This window comes from Tyto alba, unplaced genomic scaffold (assembly GCF_018691265.1).
Source record: "Tyto alba isolate M040663 unplaced genomic scaffold, T.alba_DEE_v4.0 Super-Scaffold_3, whole genome shotgun sequence".
Classification (NCBI taxonomy): domain Eukaryota; kingdom Metazoa; phylum Chordata; class Aves; order Strigiformes; family Tytonidae; genus Tyto; species Tyto alba.
This window is the reverse complement of record NW_024881304.1, coordinates 11,998,346-12,017,066: the sequence shown is the minus strand read 5'-3', so window position 1 is coordinate 12,017,066 and position 18,721 is coordinate 11,998,346. Positions and strand designations below refer to the sequence as shown.

General features: G+C 39.8%; 2 protein-coding genes across 3 annotated transcripts in view; one reads left to right on the top strand and one right to left on the bottom strand.

The window, feature by feature from the left end:
• ATXN7 (ataxin 7) overlaps nt 1-5,807 on the bottom strand; it is an 89,339-nt gene extending 83,532 nt beyond the window's left edge. For both annotated transcript variants that reach the window (XM_042799515.1, XM_042799518.1), the window contains exon 1: nt 5,707-5,807. The gene's annotated coding sequence lies outside the window, so the exon portion shown is untranslated. The remainder of the gene's footprint in view (nt 1-5,706) is intronic.
• THOC7 (THO complex 7) lies at nt 5,404-14,713 on the top strand. Its single transcript, XM_042799519.1, has 8 exons — nt 5,404-5,962; nt 6,310-6,427; nt 7,381-7,508; nt 7,861-7,947; nt 9,370-9,427; nt 12,828-12,894; nt 13,019-13,088; nt 14,329-14,713. Exons 1-8 carry the CDS (start codon nt 5,944-5,946, stop codon nt 14,394-14,396), a joined length of 615 nt encoding a protein of 204 aa, XP_042655453.1. The 5' UTR covers nt 5,404-5,943; the 3' UTR covers nt 14,397-14,713.
• The last annotated feature ends 4,008 nt before the right edge of the window (nt 14,714-18,721 follow it).

Here is an 18,721-nt window from a genome sequence, read left to right as displayed (position 1 = left end):
TGACAGAGTTACTCCATTAAAAGAAAATAAACCATAAAATAATCCAAAGCAAAGTATAGACCTAATTTAAAATGAGAAACATAAGTTTATCAATATAGACCTGATACTCTCTTTCTTCATTTTCTGAGACAGGAGTGTTTCTTCCAACTTCTCTCCATGACGTGGCCTTGTAAAATTTCTAGGTCTTCTTTTACAGATTTGGACTGCTTTAAAGAAAAAAATAATAAAACAAAACAAACCCAACCAACCAACTTTTATTAAACTTTGAAAAGCTGACTCAGAAGCTGCGCAATAGCTCTGATTCAGCTTTCTTAGTCGAGTCAAATCATCTGGCCATGTGATTCAGAAAACGCCACTCTGAAGTCGGGCAAGAGCTGCTTTCCAAAGGAGGAAATGCCTGTTTTCCCTTGTAACCTTTTTGCAAAATTTCCTCAGTAGCACTAACAGTTATATATTTAAACATGATACAAGTAAACACAATATTCACAACTCTCTTATTGTTCATCCAGTGTTTCAAGCCACAGCTAAATACAAACATTTACCATTTGGCCTGATGCCAACACAGACAAATTCTTCTTAGTCAGTGTAAAACCTCCTTCAGCATCCACCTCTTCCTCTGAAAACTCTGGCACGCCACTGATATCTTCAGGGCACAATGTAAATGCTACCAAATTCATGAATTGAAGGACTGGGGAAGGAAAAAGAAAAATATGCTGTTCTTTTCTTAAAAAAAAAAAAAAAAAAAAAAAGGAAGCCACACTGAAAACATCCTGACAGCAAACTAAAAGGCTACTAGATAATTGACTAATCCTGATTAAAATAATTTCAAAAGAATAAATGGCTGCTTCCTTACAAAATACACAAAACATGAAATGCCACCCTAAAATTACCCGACAGTCATTTTAAATCACGGAATGCAGACACCATGTGGGATCTCTGAAGCACTGCACAGGCAGCTGAAGTCTATGGTGTTAACGATTTTTAGATTAAAAGAAAAATCTAACCATCTAATCTGTCTTGAAGCAGTTTCATGACACTGAGTTTCATGGGATGCCTGTTAAAACACCTTGACTTTCTTGCCAAGGGGGAACCTACCAAGTCACTGGCTATAGGTATCATGACCCAGTATACCACTTTTAACTTCTGGTAATTACACTGCCTCAATTAAAGCACCTCTTGACATGCATGCAAGGCATGCTTTCGTTTCCTGGGCACATCCCTGCACCTGTAAACTCATTTTTCTACACTGAATACCTACATTTCCAGTATCGTGTAGTTTCAATGTGAGTTTGTCAAGCTTTAATAAATTAGTGACAGATCACCTTAAAATGTACAATAATCAATCTTCCAGCTTCATAAATATTCAGTAGGATCCAGATATGAAATGTACAAAGCTGTTACATAAGTTCTGTGAAGATATCTGAAAAAGGGCAATATCAGAATGCCATCTGTATTACCTGGATTAACCAACAGACAGAGCCCTTCCTTCAGAAAAAGTTATTTAAAAGGACCATGCAGCACTATTTTTTTTTTAATTACTAAGATAAGGTTTTGTCTCCCTTCACAAGAAAAGCAGTAGTAGTAATACAATGTCTTTATAACAAACATAGTATTTTTAGTACTTGCATTTTTCAAACTGCTTTCTGTCAAAAATTGTGGAATTTTACAGGCTTCTTTCAGTTACAAAGTGAAAAATAAGAAGTAAAAACAATCCTGTACCCCACAACTTGTTGTTACATTGTTATCTGATAGGAGCCTGGGTTTTAAAGTACGGTATTAACAGTACACTTAATCAATCCTGGTAACATAGGCAGTAGACAGCAAAATTGATTACTGTTCAGATAATAAAATGTTGCATTTTTAAATTATTGTTATTGTCACTACAGTTGCAACAAGTATTTTCACTCTCCCTTCTCTTGTTATGTTGTAATTCTGTGAAAATGTGCTAGCTCTGCAGAAACACAAGGGTCCATCTTAGGAAAGCTTTTTACAAGGCTAAGAACCACATTGCTTAGTATCTAAAAAAAAAAAAAAAAATAAAGAGAGAGAAAGAAACCCTACTACTTTTTTACCCCAATCACTGCATTGAAAAATGTCAGGTTTATCTGCCAAAAGTGAATATTTTAATATCTGCAGAACTAGACAGCCAGCGTCCAAGAATTTTTACAGAACAAGATGACAAGTTCTTAAAACAGCGATGCTAGTTTTCAGTAAACACTGAGGCTAAAGAAGACTGAAAAGAAAATGTAACACTGACATAATTTAAAATGAGAAAACGGGGTGACATCAATAGGTTAGCTTGATATCAGTCTTGCACAAAATCATGGTACACAATCAACAAAGAAATAAAGGACAGTGGTAAAAAGTAACGCTAAACATAGGCTTACAGAAAATAGGTCTCACTAAATATATTTAGTATGGCTTTCTGACAAGAATATAGGTTGGACTGGATAAAAATACCTTGTAGTTTCTGACCTACTATACTTAGATCTCTGTAAGATTTAGTGCCACACAACAGTCTGATTTAGAAGTTATTCAACACGAAGAAAACCTGGAATCTAAAACCACCTCATAAATTATTAGGGAGGCTTAGGAAAAATATTTTAAATCCACCTCATCAATAGTTAAAGCTGTTTTCTTAGCTCTAAAAATCATAGCTCACTATAGCTTGGAATACTATAAAAAGCTTCTTCCCCTTTAACTTTTTCTGCAGTTGGAAAAAAAAATATATACACACAGTTAAAGAAAAGGGGAGGAGGTATAAAGTCACTTTAAACTTTGACTCTCATAGATTTTTTTTTTTTTCAGGAAAGAAAACTTCAACATTAACAGATTTCCTCAATTAAAAAAAAATAAAATCTGGTGTACTTAAAAGCCATTCTTTTTGACAAAAAAACTCTAATGAAAAATCTGAGCCAGTTCCACACACTTGTAACATCTTGCAGTACTAAACTTACCTAGCATATACTTCTTGTATCCAGAGTCACCTGGAAACATTACAAAGGATCATTTAACACTTTTGACAAGGACAGGTGTGCAACAAATTATTATGTATAAGCTGCTTCAAGGTCTTACCATATGGCACACATAAAGGAACTCAAGGAAAGAGGGAAAGCTACATCAAATTGAGCTTGGTTGAAAGCCTGCACACACAGGTACATATTCCAACAGAGCTGGCACGGAGTAAGGTGCTATGCCCCGTGCAAGACATTTCGTGCTATTGCATGAACATCCGATACTGATGCCTTAAGGAAGGTCCAGTGCTACTCAGTATTTCTGCCAGTGGGTTGAAGGATTATATAAAAGACTGTAGCTGATAGAATCTGCACAGAATACATGAACTAGTGAAGGACAAATAAATAAGAGTAGGTCAACCTTGCTCCAGAGATCTACATCGTACATAACACTGAATTAATGGAAAAAACATGCTAGTATACAGCCCCGTGCAACACACACAGCATACACGTGAAAGGAAGGTTGTTTCATACTTACAACATGAGGAACTCTACTTGGAAATGGAGCAAATCAAAAGAAGACTCCAAAGACTCAAGTGCGTATAGAAACCCAGCAAGCTGGAACTGGCTTCCTGGGCAAAAACATCTCGTGGATGTTTAAAATGGCAAAATAGAGCAGGAAAGAGAACAGGCTATTACATCAATACACAGCCTTAGTGAGGTTCTTGATGGTGTATTTACCAAGTTCTACTTCCCATTCTAAAAGAGAAAAGTTAATTAACATGGCTGATGCCTGAGAGCCCTGTCTTAAAAAGAAAAATAATGGCTTTGTTCTCAAAATTGTTCTTATGAGCCTAAGACCCAGAACAGAGGATCTGTAAGAATTTTGTAATTAGTAACACATATGAAGACAAGAATGGCACAGAAGTCATTAAATATTATTAACTAATCATATGGACTGCTGTATTCTAAATTAATTACTTAAGGACTATCTATTTGTCACTGTGGAGAGTTTAATAAGACTATCTGACCAACACTGGAATGATGAACAAAAAGTGAGAAAAGATTAACTTGGATTAAATGACAGAAAATAACACCATAGTACTCTAACGTGGCTAAATAAATAATTGTGGATTTTCACCTACAAGCCTTCGGTTCAGATCAACTTCTCTCTGTGGTTGAAATGGAAAGGGCTCAGAAAACAAAAAGAGCTCAGGGAAGGGCAAGAAATATATTAAGTCTTGATAAGACTGGATGCTTCAAGACACTTAAGACTTCCAAGAGGTAATCAGCGGGTAAAGAGGGAAAGGCAGCAACAAACCACACTGTATAACATCTGTGTAGAGAAGTTCAGCTAGGTCTTCTCACCCTTTGACAAAACACTACGGCTATATCACAATGACCAAAGAGTTAGGAAAAACAAAGGTTTTTGTCAAACCAACTACATTAAAAACAGCAACAAATTCAGAGTTCATAAAAGTGAGCATTTTTAATAATGCTTACATAGCTCATGAATTCATGGTCTGTTCTTTGGCCCAAGTTTTGTATAACTGCATAGAGAGTTGGGTTTTCACATAAAATTATATCACTCACAAATCACCTACTAATACATAAAAATTTCAAGAACAAAAATCACTTATACAGGTTTTCTATGTTGGAAACTCTTTATTCCCAAAAGTTCAGGCAGAGTTTTAATGACTGCTCCCTGTAATGCTTTCCCTGATAACACCTTCCCAAGAATCCGACCAGTTGCCTATTGAAGACAAAGTCCTGGCTTGAAACAATCTACAAATCCGTAAATAGCTGTTAAAGGACGCTATCCAGAACAAGAAAAGCACCTCATAATCACTCACAGCTCTAAAAGTAGGAAAGCACAGATTACAGCACTCATTCGCTTTGTTCTTTTCTTACCCTGATTTTCCCCAGGACCCTAAAATTGTCAATGAAAAGTGCTAAGCAGAACAAGTCCATAAGCTACTTAAGTGTCCAAACCAAAATGATGAGGGAATAGGAGGGTGTCAGCCTCTGGACATATTTCTCAGGTACCATGATATATGCTACAATAACACTGCCAGCTTTAGCACCGCCCAAGTGTCAGAGTCTGTGAACCAAAAGCCTAAAACTCAACACGGTATTGGTAACACCTTAATATCCCTTTTTTCCCCCTCAACACCTCTAGCGTTTTTTTCCCAGCGTCAGCCTAATTTTTCAGGGTAGGAAGAAACAACTTTTGTTCCCATCCACTGGTGACAGCCGAACTCGCCAGGAAACATATCAGAATAATGATTTTTTTTTTTTTTTTTTTTTTCACACCCCGGGCCCTCCTGCTTGTCCTCCTGGCATCGAGCGGGGATGAGCCCGAGGGTGGCCCAGGGGAGGCCAGCCCGGCTCCCTCATGCCAGTGCCACGGGCACGTCCTCCACACTCCGCTGCCTCCCGCCACGGGGACCGGCCACCCGCGCTCCCCGCTGCGTCGCCGCCATCACGGCGGGGGCCTGGGCCGGCGAGGGGAGGACGGGGATGGCGAGGCCAGCCCCGGGAGGACGCTCCGGGGCAGGAGCGCGGCGGGAGGGCGGCCGAGGCGCGACCTCAGCCCGGCGGCTTGGGGCGTCGAGGGCGAGGGAAGCATGTGCCGGGGGCATGGCGGGGCGGCCCGGGCGGGGGGCGGCGGGGCTGGGGGCGCGGTGGCGGGGGCGGGGAGGTGGAGCCTGGCTGCGGGGACCGCCGCTTCCCTCCCCCGTCGGCCCCTCACCTGGCGGGGCCGCCCCTCGCCAGGGGGCCGGTTCCACGCGGGGCGCAGGCCTCGCCCGCCGGCCCTCCCCGTTGCCGCCGCCGCCGCCGCCGGGCCCCGCGTCCGCCGCCAGCCGGCTCAGGCCCCAGCCGCCGCCGCCGCCTCCCCCTCCATGGCCGCCGCTCTCGCCGGCTGCATTGTGGGAAGCTGACCTCACTCGCTGCTGCCGCCGCCCCGCCGGCTCCGGCACTCGCCGCCATGGGGGCCGTGACCGACGGTGAGACCTCCCTCCCGCCTTCCTTCCTCCCTTCCCCGGTCCCGGCCGCCCTGCGGGGAAGAGCTTCCCGCTCCCCGGCCTCTCCTCTCCTCTCCCCGAGCCCGACCCCCGGCCTCTCACCCCGCAGGCGGGCCGCCATCCCGGCCCCGAGCCCGCCGCCCCGCTCCCGGGCCCGCCGCGCCGGGGCACGCCCGGGCCTCGGCCGGGTCCCTCAGCCCCGGGGGGGCGGCTGTTTTAACAGATCCTCCCGGTTTAGCCCCGGGAATCGTTCCCTGAAGGCCCTGGGGTGGAATCCGCGCGGGGGTCGGGGACGCGGCTGCCATTTAAGCAGGAGTTTTTTTCCTCAGATGAAGTTATCCGCAAGCGACTCCTGATCGATGGTGATGGTGCTGGTGACGACAGGCGGATCAATTTGTTGGTGAAGAGTTTCATTAAGTGGTGTAATTCCGGATCTCAAGAGGAAGGGTATTTGTTTTCTGTTTGGGTTTTTTTGTTGTTGTTGTTTTGGTGTTTGGTTTTTTTTTTTTTTTGTTTGTTTGCTTTTTTTTTTTTTTTTACCTTGGAACTGACCAGCTTGTATTTCAGTGGAAAACTGGGCTTGATCCGTTTTGAAAACATACATGTTAAAATGTATACATCTGCTTTTCGATATGGCTCTGTGGTGTTTCCAGCGTTAGGGTGGGAGATGAGGAACAGAGATGGGTTGGAAATTACTGAAGGCTGCAGGCTGTATCGTGAAATCTGCCAGTACCACTGGAATGCCCTCGGGATTCTCATGCCGCTGCGTGATCCGTCCGGGAGTCCCACTGTTATAACAGGATCGTGACTTGTATATTTTAGTTGGCAGTTCTGCACTTGTTCTGTTAGGGAAGGATAGTACTGCTGCTATTTCTGCCTCTGTGGTTCCCTTTAGTCTTTTTTTTTTTTTTTTTTAAAAAAAAAAAAAAAAAAAAACCAACAAAAAAACAACAACAGCCTAAAGTAGTAAGGGATGAGTGACAACATGGTGTTCTGCTGCCGGGTGCGTACTAGTACTGGATATAAATTCCTGGAGGACACAATATAACAATTGTGTGTACAGAGAAGGACTGCAGTATTATGCAGTATTAAAATACTAATCTTGGTGGTCACAGAGCCAGCCATAGCTGGGAAGTTCATAATGCCTGGATCAACCTGCCCATTGCTTTAATACTCATCTTACTCATGCACCTTTAAGGACATGATGGTGGAATTAATGGGTGCAATGTTTATAACTGCACTTTCAAAAAAATTATACATTGACTCTTTGAAATATTTTCTTTACTTAATAATTCTTATTTGACTGCCCTTATGCTACATGAGGCTTTGTTTTCTTGTCTCTTGTAAAGGTAAGGTGTATTTTTATGCTGCTTAGGATTAAATGTCTTGTCTGTTTTCAGTTACAGCCAGTACCAACGAATGCTGAGTACTTTATCACAGTGTGAATTTTCAATGGGGAAAACTCTACTGGTGTATGATATGAACCTGAGAGAAATGGAAAATTATGAAAAAATCTATAAGGATATAGGTAAAGAATATAGAAAATATAGTAACATAGAAAATACTACTGTTTTCTATTTTTCAATTTCTCTTTTTATGAACAAGCTTGAGCCAGCGAACACAATATATACATATGATGAGTGGTCTGAGTTTCTTTTTTATTTCTCTTGATAGCACTCATACATATGCTGTAAGCATCTTATGAGTATATAAAATACATACAAATAAAAGCTTTTTTAACCTATTGAAGTGTATGTAGTTCTGAAGCTGATGGAGCTAGCAGCCCACCATGTCAGAAATGGCTCTTATAATTTAGAATGGATTGTTTACGTGTATTGTTTGATTTCAATATAACTCTTTGGGTTTTTTATTTTTTTAAGAAAATAGTATAGCTGCAGCACATGAGAAGATTTCTGAATGCAAAAAACAAATCCTGCAAGCAAAAAGGATTCGAAAAAATCGCCAGGGTAAGGAGCAATATTGATGTTTATGCTGGTCAGTTTCATTATTTTGTTATCTTTTAAAATACCTTGTATCTGAAAATAGATTCCAAACTTTTGAAAGTGCAAGAGAATATACTCACATAATGAATACTATATTTAGTCTGGTGGGTTCCACACCCACTACTGAAAGTTTTTGATGAGACAGGCAAGTTTGAACAGGTAGATCTCAGTGACATGCAACATCAGGAAAACCTAAAACAGTAGTTCAGAGAGATGTTTTCAAGCCAGTGAAAAACCATAAAAGCATCCTATCGCAATTCAGGTGACTTGAAGAACTAAAGCACATTATGAACAGTGAGACAGGAGTTGAATAGACTTACACCCAGCTCTGAAGATCACGCAAGTGTGTTCCTTCAGCTCTTAAGGGGAGGTAACGTCTTGACATACACAGTGTCAGTGGTGCCAGTTACATACCCAAGAACTCTATGTATCCTTACTGAATAAGTGTTATGAGAGGTGTATTTCTTCCCTACTCTTAAAAGTATGTGCTGATAATTTCAATTGAAACTTCACGCACTTTCCTGTAATACTGTCTTATAAAAACATTCACAATTGAGGAGAACCAAGAATTTGTTTTTTCTTGATAAATGCAAAAAGAAAATGATTAAAAGTATAACAGATGGAGGTTTTAAATACAACTGTTTGATCATTTTAGACTCAACTGGAAATTAAAAGAACCTCAACCGATAGGAATATAGAGCTCTTAAGTCTTCAGAAACATAGGTCTGAAGTGTTTGCTTTTTGATATGTTCTGTCCAGCCTGCAGCACCGATTTTTCCATGCGAATGAGGTAGTTGACATATGTACAATCTTACTGTCAGGAAATGGCTGTTGCCTGTATAACCATAATACTGATCTCAATGTGTAATATAGTTTTTAAAAAATCCTGTTGTTTCTCATGCAGCATTTTATACTTTTTTCTAAAATTCTTAAATGTTAACATGTAACATCAACACCATTTTCTGTACATACACATTACAATGTATGTAAAACTAATGCTTGTGAATTATACATAAAAGACCAAATGTGCAACAATACAGAGCTATCTAAAGGTCCTGTTTTCTGGCCTCATCCTTTATGAATCCCTAGCACTGGGCAAATTTGAGTGAGTAGATAATGGCCTACAATCATATCTGTAGTTTGTTTAAAATCTCTTTCAATGTAATCATCTATTTTGAAATGTTATAGCATGGTATAAATTATATACATTTTTATATATGTATTTTTGCAGGTACATTTTTATGTATGTAAGGTGTTATGTACAAATTTGAAAAATGTTAAAGCAATTTTTTAAGAATTAGTAATCTGTACCATTCTTTGGTACCTGATTTTTTATTCTTGAATCAACACTTTCAGAATTATTTAGACTATTTAAATTTCTTTCAGAATATGATGCATTGGCCAAAGTCATACAGCACCATCCAGACAGACATGAAACACTGAAGTAAGTATGAGACTACATTAAATTATAATAAACCAGTAAGATAGAAGTCACCAGGTTTGACACTTCCTTGCTTTCAGTTTGACCCTTCCTCACTTTTATATAATTTCTTTTGACACAAGAAAATCTTAGGTTTCGTTTTCAAATTGTGCTGTTATCAGCTTGCTTTAATTAATCTCCATCTGCATGGGTTTAGAAGCATTGCTAATCATTTTGTACTTAAAATTTTTTCATCCTTAAGGTGAATAAGTGAACTCAGATGTAAATGTACACCTAATGTGAGTTTACTGGGGACAAGTTGCTCAGAAAAGAGAGATAGTGGGAAAGTGCTGTAAAGTGCACCAGCAAGGGTTTTAGTAGTCACACAAAATATATAATGCACAAGCAAGTAAGGTGGAATGAGAGAAAATAGGAGAAAGCTCTTAGGTTTTTTTTGTGTTTTCCTTGTAGCAGTTGTTCCTGCATGCCTGGTTATAAATCACTACGTTGTGTACCACAGTATAACCTGCCCTGGCATGCAGGTTAGACCTACGGGTTGTCCAACTCCGTCTTGCATGTAACTTACAGTATTGCTTCTGTCATCGTTGGATTTGGATCACTATCTGTGCATTTGGGTCATTTTGGACAGTTGTGGGGACATAATCTTTTTAACGTTATCAAGCCACAGAAACATTCCAGAACTCCTTGCATCTGAGTTTGTTCTTCCTAACCTGATTAAAGGTGTAGCATGGGGTTACTGGTCTCATTTAAGCACAGTTTGCACCTGTCCTGTTGCCTGCTTTCAGAGGGAGGCTGTATTCTCACATTTCATGGCCTTTTATAGTAAAAGGAATATAATTATTATATTATTACCCTAATATTAATATTTTTATAGCTATAAGCTACTGAGAATATTTCATGCATTTCTTGTATGTTGTTTTTCTGTGCCTTAATTTCATTACCACAACTTTGATTACAGGTGATTCTCATGTGGCTTGACTACTTTTTACTTCATTAGTCAGCATGTGCCATTTATCAAGTGAGGCTTAAATCAGTTGATTAAGAATGGAACTAGATGATGATACTTTTTTTTAGGGGGTGCCAGGATGTTTAGGTTTGGAGGGGCTGTTCTCATTTTGATTAACACATCGAAGCTTAAGTTTCTTGAGCAAAGCTAGAAATGGTGGTAAGTTACAGCTAGTAAATTTGGCATTTTGTCTTTTCTTAGACTTAATTTTATCATCTCTTTAGAAGAGGATATTACAGTTAGAAATACCAGTGTATTCATCCAGTGGAAGAATGCCTACACTGTATGCCCTTTTTGTCCTTAGTCCTTTATATCTGAACTTGAACTGTAGCAGAGTATGATCCCCCATTTTGCAGATGGGGAAATATGACATAGTAACAGAATGGAACATTTTTTAAAGGGAGCTTGGTTCATAGGTATTTTAGCTTTAACTGACTTCTCCAAGTGAGTAGACTTTAAATATAGAAATTAGATGAAGTTTTCATCCAATGTTTTAATTACAAGGCTTCTTTTCTCTCCAGTTTGAGGAAAGCATACAGAAAATTGTACTATGAACCAAGAAAGATCACTCTCAAATCAGGACGGAGGAAGCCTCACTAACAATGTCATGATCTTCATGGGATTCTTAATCGCTGAAAACACTTGAGAGAACTTCTAGTGAGGACAAATGTCATGGTTTATTGCAAGAGTTACATTTATAGCTTTTGCAGGTTATATGGCACAATATGACAAAGTTTAGGAAAATACTTTCTTTATGCTTTTAATGGACTGTTTCTTGGAACTAGTCATACAGCACAAAAGAAGAGAAGGTGTTATCAGCTTAGTCAATGCAGGAAGTGACAGGACCTGAACTACTAAACGGCAGTGCCCACGGCATAGATGCAGTATCAGAAGACCTGTTAAGACGACCAGGAAATGACACAGTTTTGGAAAAGGAGATACAAAAATGAGAAGGCTAGGCAAAGATTCTCTGGAGCAGAAAGTAAGAGTAATAAAATGCCAAATATAGCTTCATATAACAGAAAAAAATTGCATGTCTTCAAATATTAGCAAAATCACTGTATGAGCCTATAACCTGTTAACCAGTTGCTGTTACAGGAAGAAATAATGTCACACCCAACCCTCTTTCAGGCATTTCTTTCAAAATGCCAAGCAGACTGGCTCAAAAAGACAACACCCTCAGGTAGCACTAAAATGGACCATTTTCCCAGCCATTGTGAATTACTTAGAACTAGAGGCCTTTTTGTGGTTCCCTGCCCAAACTAGTTGAAGCAGCTGTCAGTACTTCAGGAAAAAAAAAAAAAAAAATTATGCCCTTACTGATACCTATATGGCTCTACCTGCTAGTTAATTATGATGGTCAGCCTCAATCCACTTTACCTTTAAAGAAACAGATTGTTCTCATTACTTGGAGCATAAATTATGGTAGCCATTAGAGGAAAAGTAGAGTGGCCAAACTGGAGGTTTGAGTGTAATTGTTGATGATCCATCCTCATTTGAAAGCTAATATACATTATGGTACACGTTATTCTTTGCCCTATGTCAGAAAGGGTTGTGGTGGTCCATGGTGGGTCCAAGTGAGAACAGAAAACAGTCAGATGCTTGCAGAAAGATCCTGGAGAGTTGTTGAAAGATGATGTATTTCAAAAGGATATGAATAATAATGAAGATTATAGGTGTTGCATGTGTCCTTTATCTCTCAATGCCAGAGACAATCAATTAAAAGAAAAACTGACATTTGAGAAGGAAATGAGTATTTATATGGATCACAGTGTTAAATTCTGTGTGCTAAGGCATAAATTATATCATGTAGTTTCATCAGAAATGTGGATTATTCTACACATGCCTACTGTAAAGTCTACATGCTATCCAGTACTCTGTCTGGTCAGGCCATTAACAGAGATAAGGTACTTGACTATGTATTTGGTCAATTGTTGTGTCTGGGAATTGTTGTGTTTGTATGTTGGGTATGTAGGTTTACCAGATATGTTCTCCTTGCTGATGCTGTGTTTTTATGTAATCTATGCATATCAACATAAAGAAATTGGTGAAGTAGTGAAGCCTATGAAAGTGCCGTGGGTGTTAAATCAGTGGGTTACATTAAACTTTCATTGTATGGTCAAGTAAATAACATGTTTGTGTCAGGACTGAATTGTTACAGTCCAAATGCCCAGTGTACAACTGTATTCAAGCTTGCAGGCCTTTTACAGAAAACAAGTCCTGAAATTACAAGTGTATGACATAATAATTTAACATTTGTGTCTCTGTCATTTAATTTGTTATGCTTTGTTTACCTATGCTGGTTTTTTAATGGTTCTTTTTCCTCCACTTAGTTCAAATCTGTTTTTCAATAATTTTACAGAATTTTTTAAAAATGCTATGACAATTTCTTTCCAGGCAGCTAGAAGCTTTGGGAAAAGAACTGCAACATCTTTCTCACATTAAAGAAAATGTCGAAGATAAGGTAGGTTTTTCATAGAGATTGTTATATAAGTATTTATTAGGAACATAATTATTGGAGGATCTGCTATAGGCTGTTTGGCTGTATGTGCTCTCTGTTTCCTAAAATACATATTTTATTGTTCCAGTTGGAGCTGAGAAGAAAACAGTTTCATGTTCTCCTGAGCACTATCCATGAACTTCAGCAAACCCTGGAAAGTAAGTGGTGTTTTTAAGTAATATATATAACTGGGTTGGGTTTCAGTGGATCAAAAGACATCGCAGCTTCCAGCAGTGGGCTAACTATGTGCAATTGAGGTTGGTGACCTCTTGCACCAGTGGCATTTTTTTTCTCAATAGTAGTCCAGAGCCTGAGACTGCTCAGAATTTTTTTTCTTCTACAAGCTAGCCACCATATCATTTCCTGACCAGCTTCAAATTAACCTGTAGGCAACAGACTTTTTTAAAATGTGGGGGTGAATAATGGTGATTTGAGGTTGCGGGGTTTTTTTTTAACAGAAAAAGGATTTCTTACAGAAAAGTATTCTTGTACATAGTTTCCAAACTAATTTGTATAATTCCAGTTTTAGTAGTTTTGAACATGTCACTGCCATCATGGTATCATTTGAGGCTTTACTAAAGAGAAAATGAAATACAGGAAAGCTAACTTACCTACTCAGACAGTGTGTCTGGGATAGAGCAGAGACTAAAACTGTCATACACAAGAGCGAAATTCAGGAATTTAGTCATACTCATTTTTGTCATACAAATACTTAATATTTTCAAATCAGTGCTTACTTTTCATGCTCTAATATGCATAATACTGTTTTATATATTATTTACTGGGATTTTTGCCATGTCTTTCCGAGACGGAATAATTGGTAGGGCCTCTGAGCATGACCTGAATAACGTACGGAGATAGCTGTAAGAGCAGACTTTCATTCTCTAAGGCCGTCTAGATCTTCTTAAGCAGAATGAACTGTTAATTCTAGGTGCACTTTAGCAGAAGGTTATTGTTATTATGTGTTACTAATACTTGATGAAGTATTAGTCTCTAAAATACATTTTCACATGAGTGTATAGATTACCTTTCAGCTTCTAGAATTTTGTGAAGGAAATAACATTTTAGCAGAAGGAACAGCTTGAGAGCCATTAATAGGCAAAGAGAAGCCATGTAATTTGAAGCAATCCAGTACTGTGTGCTTGAATTGATACTACAGAGTTTACCTCATAGTATCGATACTACAGAGTTTACCCCCCTATTACAGTTTCCTGTAATATCTGTTACAAAAACTTGGAAGCATTTTTTTTTCATTTGAACATAACATTTTGTATAATGAGATACTCAACTACACATTTAAAGGCAATCAACATAAAATATTTAAGTGAGACACAGCTCTGCAATGTGGTCTGTAAATATAATCAGGCATGTTTGATTAACAGTAATATTGAATTTCAGATGATGAAAAACTTTCAGAAGCTGAAGAATCTCAAGAAACTCAGATGGAAACAGAGACCAAACAGTAGATGTAATATGAAGACTGACTATACTATTGAAGAATGTCCAAGTGTCTTCACTTTGTGATGAAACCAACAGTAAGAGAGACAGAGCCGAAAAATAGTTTTCTACTGCTTCTGTGAATTTTTATACAAAAATACTTGTTTGCTTATGCTTCGGGGGAAAACAGTTGCAGATCTGTGCAGACAGGCAATTTGCATTGATCAAAAAACTTTGTAATTTGTGACAAGAAATATATTTTGTTTTACAAAGGATGAAGCTTCTGCACAGTACTTGTGAACTATGGTGTTTGCAAAACATTGTCAATAAAAGGTGTTTACAAAGAGTTTTCTATTTTTAGTAGGCATTGAGCCTAATAGTACTGGCTGCTTTTCTTACTTGACATTGGACTGAGGGCATTGCATCTTTGCGTGAGTCCCAGTTTCCATACCCTAGTCCAGATGGGACCTAAAACTGAATTAAGTAGGGTCTTAATTTTTCAAAGTAGCTGCCACTTTAGAACTTACCTGTGACTAGACTAGAATTTGCTAGTTTCGTATAAAACAAATTACTTCTATAGAATTAATGCTTGTCAGGGGGTGTAGAACAACCAAAATCATACTGTAATAGCTTTATTTTTTTGCTTAAGGTGATGCAAAGAACTGCAGTATCTGAGCCTTGCTATGCTGTGTTCTGTGCAACTACATCAGGAGTCACATTTTGAAATGACATGTTTAAAACTGCAGTTTAAAAGCTTTGTTCTTGTAGAACCAGGAATCTAATCCTGATACCATTTATAGTCTGCTTCTGGATTTTATCTGTCAAGTGACTATTATGAAATACATCATAGTTCCTAAAACAGGTGGTGGAACCCTTCCTTTGTCATGATTACAAACTGAAGCAGTAGAGCAGTAATCATGATGTTAAAGAATCTCAGATACTCTTATTATTAATAGGGAGGGTGGAATCTATCCTCCTGGATCATCCTGCAGTCTGTTGGGAGCTAGGAAATGCAGGCTTCAACCTTCCCAACAAGAGAAGAGAAGTATGCTCTAGGCTTTTACAAGGCAAGAAGGAACAAGGGGCAGTAGTAGGTCATGTCACTACCTGTTAGCCATGTTGTAAAATCATCTGTTACATCAAGCCTTCCAGTGGTTTGGGTAAAAGAATGCATTTTGGATTTCACTCAGTCTGACTCAAACATAGGTTGCTGAGGTAAAATAAAGATGTTATACAGAATAGAACTGCCTCCTCAAACTAGATAACAGCTGAGGGGGATTTACAGGATTGTGACTTTGGACTTTTATAGTCTAAATGCAATATAATTCCCACTCTCAGTGGCTGTGGATCTGCGTGTGTTGGGCTGAACAGACATATCTGAGCTTGTTTTGCTCACATTCCAAAGTTTGCTAAAAGCAAGCCAGCTGAAGAATTCATAAAACTTCAGTAGCACAGTGCAGACCTGGACTAATAAGCTGTCAAAAGTCTTCTTGTTCACAGCTGGTCAACTCAGAACACAGGGGAAACTCAGGTTTGCCTGATAGAACCTGTGTAGGCATGCAGTGCTTCTCCTGCACTACAGATTTTGCAGACGGGGGGAGTGAGTAAGCAAACAAAAGGGATTTAATATGAAAAATACACTGTCAAAAAGTATTTAGTGTTTTGAGTTTTTTTCCCGCCTCTTAACAACAGTGAATAGTAAAATATTTTGTAAAGCGGCAGTACTAAATTATTGCCACATCAGGGAGGAGTCACTTTCATGAACGTATGAATTATAAAGATCATAAATGACAAAGTCTCAAGACACTTTTAAAGCATATTAACATTTTTTGTGGTTGAAAGGCCCTCCATGATTGTATTTTGGTGCAGAGGTAGATGACAATTACCAGCTAAAAATGGTCTTTGTAACAGCATTGTCATGAAAACCTCAAATTTTTCCATTCATTGTTTTACACAGTTCTTTGGAAATTACTTGGATCACTCAAGTATATTATCTCAGAACTTGTGCTGCTCTATATAGAACCTGACCAGAAAGATGCCAATGCGCGAGTCTGTCCCTCTGCTAAGGAACACTTACGCACAAACAGAAGTTCTACAGCAGAGAAGCATTACAAGTATACAGCAGCAAAGTAAGAAGCGTATTCTAGTTAGAATTACAGCGATGCAATCTTGCAAAGAAATTACTGCCCTAGAAAATCCAGTCACCTTAGTGCCATGTAGCAGCAAGAGGGTGATGTCACCATACTGCCTTGGAGAGCAACCAAAAAAACCAACACCAGTTTATTGCAAATGCAGCCCTAGTAGGACATCTGAAATCTTTGCTCCTATTTTTTTCAGTAGTTATAACTGTAATTTGTTGAACATTAGATTTGTACCAAAAGAGAAACAAACCCAAATGAAACTCGAATACTAGGCAACATTTAACCTGCTCTGTTGCTAAGCCCCAAGTTCCAGGTTCAAATCTGCTCTGCATATGTTGGAAATGGGCATCTGCATTCTTTTTATTCCTCTGTTGAAGTTTTGTGTCAAATTTCCAAGGCACGGATGGTAAGTCACTGTTTCATCACTGCCTGAAAAGCTGTCCTCTACGATGCTACTTACCTTCATTACCTCTAAAGGTACATGTAGGAGAATGGATACATACGTAAACTCAGGATTTCAACAATGACACTAAGAAATTTTTCCTGGTTTTATGACTTGCTTTGTCCCTGTGTGAGCTGAAAGATCATTACATGCCTAAATGTTTCCTCTTAATGCCATTGCCATGTCAGTGCAAAAATACAAGCAGAAAGAGAGATGCTGAAGTGATAAAATGACATTTTCTATGCCAGGACGGTTTTTCTGTCCTCTCCAAATGAGAGTGGGAGAGTGGAACATTGGACAGAATTGGTCACTTGGGCAGAATTTTTAAAGAGAGATATAGTGAGCTCTATGGAGGGATGGAAGGAGGAGAAAGAAGGTCACAGTGACACACTGCCAAGTAATGGGATATCTCTGAAACCATGGTAATTTGAAGGCAGCTGCTGCCATCAAAGAAAATTGCAAAAAATATCTAACAGTGATTTAAGAGAGAGAAATTACTATTTTAGATATTTGTCATGTAAATTTTCTGGCTGTCACAGCTGACTTGTACCATCCTTTCCCCCGACTCCTTTACTCAAGTGTCAGGTGGTTCTCCTTTTTTTGTGTTAAAAAAAAAATAATTTCAGAAATAGAGGTAGGTACTGTTAGTTTTGCTCTGGGAACCTGTGTGATTTTTATTTTCTAGAATACATTCATTAGGGAAACACTATACTAGTGTATGAACCACTTTATATATATATATATATATATATATATATATATATACAACAGATGCCAGGGAAAGCAAGTTAGCATTAGAGAAGCATTCTACCTTTCATGCTTCATCCTGATTGTCAAACATATTCCTGGGTTACTTCAGCCTTTATTTCCTAAGTCTATTTTAATAAACGTTATTATCTGTGTTGCAGAAGTCCCTAGAAGTGCCACTCGTAGCCCAGGGCCCGTGTGTTGCTAGGCACTGTGCAAAGGCAGAACAAAAAGGCTGTTCCTGCCCCTGTGTACCGGGCAGCAGCGCAGCAGCCAGGAGGCAAAGCCAGGCTTTGGAACAGAGCATCCCGAGTTGAGCACGCACCGCAGCCTGCCTGCAAACACCCCGACCTTCACCTTGGCCCGGCGCGATTCACCTGCCCGCAGCACGTTGCGTGCCAAAGGCACGGGGGGACGGACCCGGCATCCTCGTGTCGAGGAGCCGGCCAGGTATTCAAGGGTCATCCTAAAGGCAGGGATGCAGCGTGCCATGCTTTTTGTCCGGGTTAGCAGAGTCCTGAGGGAGGGATGAGGGGCCTGACACCCCTCTGTGCAGGGCGAAGTGGTGGAGGGCTTGTTTCAGAGGAGCTCTAGGGCTGTCCTCAACAGGAACTGGTTGCGTTGGGCAGCTGCTCCAGGTGTTGCTGGCTGAATGGCGGGAGCCGGTATTAATCGAGGAACCCGCATGGAAGGAACTCTGAACCGAACTCGTTTTTCTACATTTGTTTTGTTCAAGTTTCGTGCGGGGCCACACGTCTGGATGACATAAGCCACCGCAGCTCCCAGCAGCCGGGCGGGCGGGCTGGTGCGCTGCCTTCCACCGCTCAAGGGTTAGGCCCCGCGGGCTTACCCACAGCGCCGAAACTCACAATGACTCACCGCTGCGCCGGCAAGCGCCGCCCGAAGCGCAGCAGGGCCGGGATCAGTTCGGCAGCACTTAGTTCCCACCTCGCTGGCACAAAACTAAACCCGGATCCCCCGATTCCCACCGGCTGCTGAGACCCCGCACTTCCCGTTCCCCGCG

What these genes read in the sequence shown, in the direction of transcription:
- THOC7 (XM_042799519.1), top strand. An exon ending in GACAGACATGAAACACTGAA is followed by an intron (nt 9,428 to 12,827) that starts GTAAGTATGAGA and finishes ATTTCTTTCCAG; the next exon opens with GCAGCTAGAAGCTTTGGGAA. An exon ending in ACTTCAGCAAACCCTGGAAA is followed by an intron (nt 13,089 to 14,328) that starts GTAAGTGGTGTT and finishes ATTGAATTTCAG; the next exon opens with ATGATGAAAAACTTTCAGAA.